The sequence below is a fragment of the Arachis ipaensis genome, chromosome B05, assembly GCF_000816755.2.
Source record: "Arachis ipaensis cultivar K30076 chromosome B05, Araip1.1, whole genome shotgun sequence".
NCBI classification, from domain to species: Eukaryota; Viridiplantae; Streptophyta; class Magnoliopsida; order Fabales; family Fabaceae; genus Arachis; species Arachis ipaensis.
The window spans coordinates 141,897,220-141,907,636 of NC_029789.2; the positions used below are offsets into that span (position 1 = coordinate 141,897,220).

The 10,417-nt window shown below is 34.0% G+C and overlaps 1 protein-coding gene across 1 annotated transcript in view; it reads left to right on the forward strand.

The window, feature by feature from the left end:
* Positions 1-8,754, forward strand: part of LOC107641361 (nuclear pore complex protein GP210) — a 12,436-nt gene extending 3,682 nt beyond the window's left edge. Inside the window, exons 6-23 of the mRNA XM_021124025.1 lie at positions 1,107-1,283; positions 1,504-1,633; positions 1,729-1,877; positions 2,358-2,469; positions 2,552-3,138; positions 3,245-3,368; positions 3,446-3,720; positions 4,447-4,590; positions 4,997-5,018; positions 5,155-5,247; positions 6,328-6,435; positions 6,558-6,699; positions 6,787-6,858; positions 6,954-7,170; positions 7,367-7,433; positions 7,552-7,643; positions 7,932-7,992; positions 8,113-8,754. Of these exons, the coding sequence (XP_020979684.1) occupies positions 1,107-1,283; positions 1,504-1,633; positions 1,729-1,877; positions 2,358-2,469; positions 2,552-3,138; positions 3,245-3,368; positions 3,446-3,720; positions 4,447-4,590; positions 4,997-5,018; positions 5,155-5,247; positions 6,328-6,435; positions 6,558-6,699; positions 6,787-6,858; positions 6,954-7,170; positions 7,367-7,433; positions 7,552-7,643; positions 7,932-7,992; positions 8,113-8,468 (2,928 nt within the window). The 3' untranslated portion in view covers positions 8,469-8,754. The remainder of the gene's footprint in view (positions 1-1,106; positions 1,284-1,503; positions 1,634-1,728; positions 1,878-2,357; positions 2,470-2,551; positions 3,139-3,244; positions 3,369-3,445; positions 3,721-4,446; positions 4,591-4,996; positions 5,019-5,154; positions 5,248-6,327; positions 6,436-6,557; positions 6,700-6,786; positions 6,859-6,953; positions 7,171-7,366; positions 7,434-7,551; positions 7,644-7,931; positions 7,993-8,112) is intronic.

Below are 10,417 nucleotides of genomic sequence, written 5' to 3' on the forward strand. Positions count from 1 at the left end.
GGGTAATGCAAAAAAAAAAAAAAAGGATGTGAATTTGACTTTGAATTTTCCCGGACATAACACACACATTAGGGGAGATAGTCTTATGTGGTCTTCAAACCTGCAGCAAGTCATTGGTATTAATTTTTCTTAAGCACAATTGTCGATGTAAAAAAGTTGACTTTAGAGGGAACTTTGGACTTCCAATTGCGTTTATCTACATGGAAAGAAGTTGTGTTAGAGGAGTGAGTAAAAAATTGGAAGAAGGATGTACAACTAAAACTACCAGAGGAGTCAAGAGACCTTATCCTTTTGTCAAGGTTGGAAGACAAAGAAAAATCATCAGAGAGACCTAGGAGAGTCAAAGGTTTAGAGGATTCCCTATCATTAGGGTTACAAAAGAACTGGAAGTCCCGAGAGAAAGAGGAAACATATGTAATGTAAAAGAACCAAATAGGAGAATCATGCAAGGAAAGATGACGGAGATGAGGAAAAGCTAGGTTTAAAGAGGTATCTCTTTCCAATGGTCTTCCCAAAAGTAGAAATGAGCCCATCACCTACAATAAAGGAGGGCAAGGTTTTGAAAGTAGTGTAACCTTGAGAAATGAATTTCTAAGGGCTAGAATGAGTAGCATGAGTATCAAAATTAGCATCCCATCCTTTCCTGTCCACACCATATAATTTCGATAAGTTGATGCCAAAGAGATTGAGGTTCTAAGGGAAAACGCCATAGCCATTTTTACACCAAAGTAATGTTCTTAGACACTATTGCCGAGGCCCACGACTTCTTTTTAGGATGGCATCATGGCAACAAACTTCTCGATTCACCAAGTGATCCTGCTTCCAAAGCTCGACACCAAAGGAAGTCTCTCATAATCTTTTCAATGTTGTTTGCAATTTGTGTCTTTCATATTCAAATGATAAGGAAACTTCTTAAAAACTGGTTATTGTTGTACAGTTTTGTGTTGTTTGCATTGTATGATGTTTTCTATTTTCAATGCTGGCCTTGTTTCATCTGTTTTATTAATTATATATCTATATTAGGCAATTTCTTCTTCTCTTATTTGAATTTGTTTTGTATTTTGCTTGTGAGTTTTCTCCTAACAACATTTTTCATTGTATTGCAGAATGATGATATTAAGGTTTATGATGACCACAAATACTTTAAAACATTTTTGGTTTCAAATGATATTGCTGTCAAACATGGCTGGCGGAATTCTAAAATCCTTAAAGCTTATTCCCCTGGACTTGGAAAATTTACAGCTTCTTTGACCTATCCTGCTGGGGCCGACAACAAAAAGGAGGTGATCCTTTTTTCTTCGAAATTATCTGCAGAAGCATATATTTTTCTTTAATTCCTTTGTCTTTAATTATTTGTGACCTCTTTTTTCTTGATGGACCATGGGATGCTCTGTTGTCATGCTCTTCTTTGTTTAGGGGTGGTGAGAGGGTGTGTATTGCTTTGTAGACTGAGCAATATTATTTTAAGTTTTTCCAAATCATGCTGTTTGTTAAACCTTACAGATTATAACAGTTGTGCAAGAGATTATGGTTTGTGATCAAGTGATGTTCACTTTGGAAAATGAAAATAGAACCATCTTATTGCCTTGGGCCCCTGGTGTTTATCAAGATGTGGAGTTGAAGGCCATAGGAGGTTGGAAGCTTTTTCTGTCCTATCAGTTTGAGATATATAGCTTATTTCTGATATCTTTTACTGAATTTTGATCCCTATATGTCTATATGGTGTAGGTTGTGCAAAAGCAGTGAGCGACTACAAATGGTTGTCTTCAGACACATCTACTGTATCTGTATCAGCATTTGGTATTGTTCAGGCAAAAAAGCCTGGTAAAGCTACCATTAAAGTGTTTTCTATATATGATTCACTAAATTATGACGAGGTAATGACATTAAGGTCGATTACTTTTCACATTATTTACCAAATTGGTAATGTTTGGTTCTTTGTGGCCTAATCTAATAGCAGCTTTGCATTTCTCATGCTTTGTAGCATATCAGTTAAATGTTAAAGTGATGCTCGTTAGATAGTAGCAATTAGGTATGTGTTATTGCCTACAGTGGAAAAAGATAGTAGCATCTATCAACTTACGATAATTAAAACTATTAAAACAGATATCAAATTTAATGATTTGATTATAAAAAAGATTTATGACAGCACAGTATGGCATCCTCTAATCTATTTAGCCAGCCCCAGTTACTGGCATGATGCTTGCTTATTATTGTTGTTGATAGTGGGACGTTTTCTTTCTTAAATATTTTGTGACAGGTGTTTCCTATTGTACTTTCTCTGTGCAATTTGTCTGTCTTTTATCCATGTGTAAATTGGAAACTATTTTTATTTTGTAGTTTTTATCTTCTTATAGGTCCTTGTTGAAGTCTCCATCCCATCTTCTATGGTTGTGCTTCACAATTTTCCAGTAGAAACTGTTGTTGGATCACACCTTCAAGCTGCTGTGACAATGAAAGCAGCAAACGGTGATACCATATTAAATAATATTAGGTTTCCTTTCACTTTACTGCTTGACCTTTTGTGCTTATGTTCGTTTTTCCTGTGCAGGTGCCTTCTTTTATAGATGCAATGTCTTTAATTCTTTGATTAAATGGAAAGCTGGAAGCGAGTCTTTTGTAATTGTCAATTCAACTCGGGACTTATCATACTTGGAAACAGCGACAAATACTCAGTTCCATTCATCAGCTGATGGTTTTCCTTGCTCTTGGACACATTTATATGCTTTGAATCCTGGTCATGCTGTGATCCATGCCATACTTTCTAAAGAATATAATGAATACAGTCATGGTCCTGTTGTCTTAAAAGCATCATTTCGTGTTGCGGCATATGTACCCCTTATTGTGCAACAGGCTAGTGATGGAAACAAATTTGGTGGTTACTGGCTTGACTTGGCTCAAACAAAAAGTAATAAGCAATCTCATACGTTAGAGGAGTTATACCTTGTCCCTGGGACAAGTTTAGACATATTACTTGTTGGTGGACCTGAACAGTGGGACAAAGGTGTTGATTTTATTGAAACTGTGAATGTTATACGTCAGGATAATGCTCTGGTTGAAAATGGAGTTCTTGTGCATAGGTTATCTGGTAGCTATAACAGTTTGTATGGAGTTTCATGTCAAACACTGGGAACCTTTGTAAGTTGCAGCCTTTTTTAATGGTTGAAAGTTTCTCAATGTATTTAAAATTTAAGAGGATGTAAGAGTTAGCAAATAATACCCTTTCTTCTTTTAAATGACTCAGAAACTTCTTTTCAAACGTGGGAACTTGGTGGGAGATGATCATCCTCTTCCTTCAGTAGCTGAAGTTTGGCTGTCGGTTACTTGTAGCATTCCTTCTCATATTGTAGTCATCGCTGACGAACCAGGTTGACATCTTTTGTACAATGTGAGTTTTTTCTCGTCGACAGAACAACATTGTGATAATCTGAGTTATGCTTTACAGTGAATGAACACGTAATTATTAGAGCCGCAGCTCAAGCTGACCGTAGTTCGGGGCAACTTCGAAATTCCCCTGTTACTGTGGCAAATGGACGCACTATTCGGGTATCGGCTGCTGGTATTAGTGATTCTGGAGAACCTTTTGCAAACTCATCTTCTCTCAGTTTGAGGTGGGAGCTTAGCAGTTGTGAGGGACTAGCATATTGGGATTATGCTTTTGAGATTGTGAAGTCCAACAACTGGGAGAGATTCTTGGTCTTGCGAAATGAATCAGGATTGGTACTAAAATATTTCTGTTAAATGTGTCATTTTATTTACTGTCTCTCCTGTTTTTATATTTGGCAACTTTTTGTATTTTAATAACTTGATTGTTTGTTGAAACTTGCTGTCCTAAAAAACCATTTTATTTCAGCATGCCTTTGGCATTGTTTTTGTTCATGTATGTCCCACTAACACTTTGTAGTTAGCACATGTCAAGTTAGTGTATCAATATTTTAATTTTTATACCTTGTGATCTATAAATTAGTTCTTTTCTTTTTCAATAAATTTCTTTCTCTACCCAAGAAAAAGAGTAATTGTTGTTGCTACTATTTGGTATGTTATAGGAATGTTGTTTAGTCTGAGAGTTATGCTTAAAGATTTTCTTGCATGAGTAGTGTAGTACTTTTAATAAATTTCAACAGAGACTTTATTATGCATTGACTGTGTAACATCCATTTGAATCTTTTCCCTTGTTTCTAATCCATCTTTGATCATTTTTACTTGGATTTGGATCCTCTAAAGTTTGAATTTCACTTTAGAGAATAAAGTGTGATCTCTCACCATTGATTTCATAGGTGGGACCAATAATAAATATGAAAGAGAAACTATTCAAGGGTAGAAGATCACACTTTACTCTCTAAAGTGAAATTCAAACTTTAGAGAATCCAAATCCTTTTTACTTACCTTGAAGTCTTGAACTAATTCATGGATAACTTACATGACATTAAATGCTGTGTCTGTTAGTGCATTGTTCGTGCTACTGTTACTGGCTTCATTGGCAGCTTGGAATACAATACATCTCACCTGTTTCGTGAAAGAGAAAATTTGCTAACAGATGCAATTCGGTTACAGGTACTATCTACTGTAATAGTGACTCTTCAATATGGAGTTAAATTATTATTAAACATACTTTTCTTAAATAATAAAAATAAAATAATACAACATATATGATAATTATTAGTTGAAATAAAACATTAAAAGAATATTTACTTATTTATTTATTTACTTTTGTGGATCTGCGGATATGCAGATACTTACATGAAATCCGCAATCCGATCTTATTAGTGTGCGGATCGGATCCGATCCGATAGCCTTGCAGATCAGATCGGTATCCACAATTTTCGGATCGGATTCGGATAATGCGGATATGCGGATCGGATCCGATCCATGAACACCCCTATGTCTAGATCTCTTTATGCATTATGCTAAATATTTTGGAAACCTGTATTATTATGACAACACATAAATCATATCATGCTGATGCTCTTAAAATATGCTGGTAATTGTGTTCGAGGTCATTTTACCTTTTAGGACCAGTTAATTCTGTAGATCTACGTCATCTCTATTTCGTTTTTGTCAACTTAAGAGAAATAATACCTTAAGAGTCAATTTAATATCACTAGATCAGATCTTTCTCTCCTCTTTCTCTGTCCTGTTGCATTATCTAAATAGGCTTTTTTCCCCAACAGATTAAAGTTGGTGCTCATATACATCCTCAAAATCCAGTCATTCACATTGGAAGCCCTCTTAACTTCAGCGTAAAAGGTTTGTTATTTTGATTTGCTGGAATGCTTTCACTTTCATGAAAAAACCGACTTAACAGTAATAAAAATATTTGTTCTTCATGGAAGTAATATTTACACTATAGATAAGTATGAATTATGAACTTCTCTATAAACATGAGGTGAAGAATTATGCATGCAGCTGCAACTTAACGTAGGATTCTAGTAAAAGTTGTTTCTCAGCTAGGAAGCACATAGACTTTCTTTTGCAAGATGAATACCATAGAAGACAGATAATGATGATATAGTCACTGTTTTTTCATTACTCCTATTTGTAAAACAATGTAAAAATAAATAAATATGAGAATTGGATATCTCAATTCTTTAGTATCCTTGTATGTATCTGTGTGCTTGGGGAATAGGACAAGTGCATGTGTATTGCGATATCATACTCAAATAGGCTCATACAAATTAAGCATTTAAACTTATTGGACACTTAAAGTCACTTAGCACAATTACTATATAGACAGTACATTTACTTAACTTTTGGTCGCTTTATCATGCTTTTTATTTCTTTTGAGTAATAGGATAAATAGGTCCTTGAAGACTTTTGTGATGGAATTATAAGTCCTTGAAGAAGAAAAAGTACCAAGTAAGTTCTTGAGAAAATTGTGATGGACTTCCAAGTTCTTGAGAGAAAAAATACCAAGTCCTTGAAGAATTGCAACTTGGACATGTTTTGTCTTTTCATCATGGACTTATAAATCCAGTGCTGCAATTTTTCAAGAACGTGTTTTGTACTTTTTTCCCTCTAGAACCTATAAGTCCATAACAAAAAGCTTTCAAGGACTTGGTACTTTTTTCTTTAGGGATTTATATGTCCATCACAAAATTCTACAGAGACCTACTTGTCTTATTACTTTTATTTTTTTATTTTTTAGTATTTGTCCCAGGCTATATCCATGTGATGTATCTGTATTAGATATTGTGTCAGTTCTTGCTCTAAGTCTGTCAGCATGGCACAGTTATTTTCAATTTCTTGAAGGAGTTTGGGTTCGACCCTTCAATCTTCTCCTTTCTATTTTTTCATGAACGATAATGTCATTCTGATTTCATATTTTAGGTTTGAGCGATACTGTTTCTGGACAGTGGTTTACCACAAATGGAAGTGTCATATCGGTTGACCCAATATCTGGGATGGTCAAAGCTATTGGGGAAGGTTCAGCCCAAGGTGCTGAAATATTAATTTTTAAGTACAGAAAATGAACTTAACTGTGCAATTGTCGTTGCCTAGAGATTTTGCTTTAGAAACTCTTATACAAATTTATGGTTGAAATTTGTTATTACCAACAGTGTCTTTCCAGTATGCAAGATCAAAACTGCAAACAACAATTACAGTGTTAAAAGGAGATACCATTTCTGTTGATGCTCCGAAAGAGATGTTAACTAATGTTCCATACCCTACAAAAGGATACAACTTCCCCGTGAAGCTAAGGTTTGTGAATTACAATCCTAGACATGCATTTTGTTTGAAAGGAACTATCTATTTTCATGACTGAATAATTGATATTAATACCTACAGCATTAGTGCTGGTTCACCTGGAGGAAACAATGGAGTTTCGTTTGATTGTAGAGTAGATCCACCATACGTGGGGTATTTCGATCTCTTCTCATTTTTCTCATCTTTTAATTCCTTCAACACTCTGTTCATTATTTTATATGTATGTTTTCTTTTCGAATTAACTGAAGGTACGTGAAGCCATGGCTGGATTTGGACTCTGGCAACACATACTGTCTTTTCTTCCCTTACTCACCAGAGCATTTGGTGCACTCAGTACCCAAGTTAGAAGGCTCGAGACGAGACATATCTCTCTCCATATATGCTTCCCTTAGACAACATAATAGTATTTCGGGATCTGCTTCAGCACTTTTTATTGGAGGGTTTTCTGTAAAGGAGATGGGCAAGGTATGGCATACTAACAGCAAAATTGGATTGTCTTTTTCCATCTCATTGCTTGAGTATTTGCATGACAGAAGTGTTGATTTTATTTTTTCTCCTGTTGAATGCCCTCGATCTCATGATGCCTCAAATATGAGTGGTGGAACAAACTATAAAAGTTTAGTTTGTGATGCTAAAAATGTTAATTTTTGTGTTCCCTCAGAATTCAATGCAACTGAATCTGTCTCCAGTCTCTAACAGAAGTAGTATAACCATCTTGGGAAATACTGGTAAATTACATACCTTGCTTTAGCATTTGAGTAAAAGAATGTCATTGCCAATTTCCAGTTTTTGCATATTTGCTACTATCTTCAGAATATTTGACCTCTGCCTTCTACCATATTGTAGATGTTGAAATTCAATGGCATCACCAAGATTTGGTTATGGTTAGTCCAATTCATAAAGAAGATTTTGGCATTCGAGGCCTGGCACAATATGAGGCGAGTGGTTTTACTCTGGTTCAAAGTAAACCTGAATTTGAAATTATTTTTTAGTGTAGATGTACACAATTGGTTTTCCCAAGGTATTTGGTGGCTTGGCACATCGTTAAGGTTAATAATGCTGCATACATCTATTGATTCCACTTGATGGAAGCCTTTTGCACTGAGCTGCCTCAAATGAGCCTTGTGTTTCTTTTCTCTGTGCTGCTGTTAAATGCTAAAAAATTATCACCTGTAAAGTTGCAACTGATTGCTGAACTGGTCCCCTTTTCTTGTTTCTGTTTCCAGGTGAAAGTGCTGAAAAACAAGAGATTCCAGGACAAAATCATCGTCACACTTCCAGCTACTGGTTAGCTAATCTCGAAGGCTGATAGAATTTGATTCCTATCAGCAATTTTTGAATTTCTTATCAAAACATGCAAGGACTGAGCATGATCACAAGTTTAATTTTTCTTGATCTGTTTTACAGGCCAGAGAGTAGAAATAGGTGTAAACTATGAACCTGAGGAAACAGCGTCGTCCAGTGGAACCTTTGATAAAGCCCTCATTGCAATCTTACTGGGGACACTTCTGCTGTCAACTCTCATAGCGTGGATTTTTGGCTTCTTGGATGGACGAGTGAGATCTCAACAAACCCGTGCTCCGGCTACCGCAAGCAGCGCTGCAGCAGCACCTATCACACCGGAAAGAAGCAGCCCTGCCATTGTAAAGGAAATGTCTCCTCGGACGCCACAACCTTTTGTAGAATATGTGAGGAGAACTATTGATGAAACTCCATACTACAAGCGAGAAAGGAGAAGGGTTAATCCACAGAATACGTTTTAGGGTTTTCATGGCCTAATTGACACCTCCCACTATTCTCATCACACATAGGTGGAGTGCACTCTTGCACTCATTGTTGTATAATCTTCTCAATGACAATTTTGGTAATTAGTATTGTAAATTTAAGAATGTATGCTAGCATTCTGTATTAATTAGTGTCCATTTATTTGTATGGTTGCTAGGTTAATGTTGTTGTGAATGTGATGATGTTACCATGCACGTGAAAGGGTGGAAACTAATAAACATTCCCGGGGAGAATAAAAGCACAACCATATAAATTAAAAAAAAAGCGTCCATACATAAGAGACTGGTAAAATGAAATTTCCCTGTTTCTTGTTAAAATTTGTTGCGTGTTAAAAAGGGAGTTTGGAAAACTACCACGCATGCTGAATGCTGATGTCTTTTGGGACTTGTTTAAAATGTTTCGATTTAGAAGTTGGACATCGATATTCCAGTTAAATCCAGACTAAACATCTTTTTTATTAATATATCTAAAGGGTAGAATTTAATGGAGCATTTTGATGTAGTAATAAAAACTTGATGACCACAATAGATCTTCAAGTTGCAGGCAATTATATCTTAAAAATCTTAAAATTGTAGATACCTATAAAAAAAGAACCGAAAGATTGTTGTTTTAGCTAATGTGAGAGAGGCATCGAAAATTACTAAAATACTCAACATTTTTCCTTTAACCTATTGTATTCTGTTTTATTAATGCATGAAATTCTTATCAATTGAGCAAGTTTCCTTTATCGTGCTGTGTAGGTAGAAGTAAAATGCGCTGAACCAATGAAGCATGAAATAATTAAGGCTGAAATAAGACATGCGTTTTGGGTGATAGGACTGTTGCCGGTGTGAGTGACGCTTAAGAGGGATTAAAAAATATTATATACACGGAAAAAAAACAACTACTAAATTAGGTATTACGTATTTATATAAATACAAGTATTGTTTAACTTATTTTTAATATGTATTTTATATTTTAACATGTATTATATATGAGTGACTGAGTTGATAGCTGATTTTAGCTGATTTTTAATATATGCATAGTATGGGAGTGGATGATATGCTGCCATAACAAATTATCCTTGAGCATACTAACATACTAATCAAATCCTTATTCTTTAAGGTTTTTAATCAACTCTCTATGTTTACAAGTATATCAATAGTAAATCAAATATAGTTGATTCGATTTAGTATTGATATAGATTATTGACATTTATTACTTTTAAGTTAATTGTATTAATTTTAAAATATAAATATCAATAAGAAAATACCCCATTTGGATTCAAATAAAATATCAAAAAAATAAAAACAAATAAGAATAGAAATCCAACTTTTGTGTTTTAGTTCAAATTCTAGAAAATCTATATTTTTATAAACTTATGAATGTAAAACGGAACATTAAACAATTTCTAAAAATTTATTAAAAATCATCATCTGATTCATTAGCATCTAAAAAATTATTACCAGGACTTTTGATGTTAAAAAAATTAATATAAAGTATAGTCCTCCAAGATAGTATAGGAGTTAAAACTTGATTTTTTTTTCAAAATTAGAAGTAACAGATAGTTATACAATATATAATGACCAATTATATTTATACAATATGTAATTTGAAAAATAACTAAAATACTATATCAATTAAATTATCATTTAATTTATGAAATTAAGTATAAAACTTATGCTTTGAAAAATCCAAGTTTTGTTTCTATTTTGCTAGGGGCTAATATACTTAATATTTCAAAATTGAGAACAAATTTGTCAATTTATTTTTTTAGAGACTAATATGTCTAATACAAAATTTGTTGAGAATATACCAAAAAACACAAATAATACAAGAATTTGGTCACAAAATTTCCAAACTACAAATTATTCAATTAGAAGCTTTTAAAGTTTATTAATTTTTTTATTTTTTAAACTATAGAAACTTTGATAAAGATTGTGTAAAA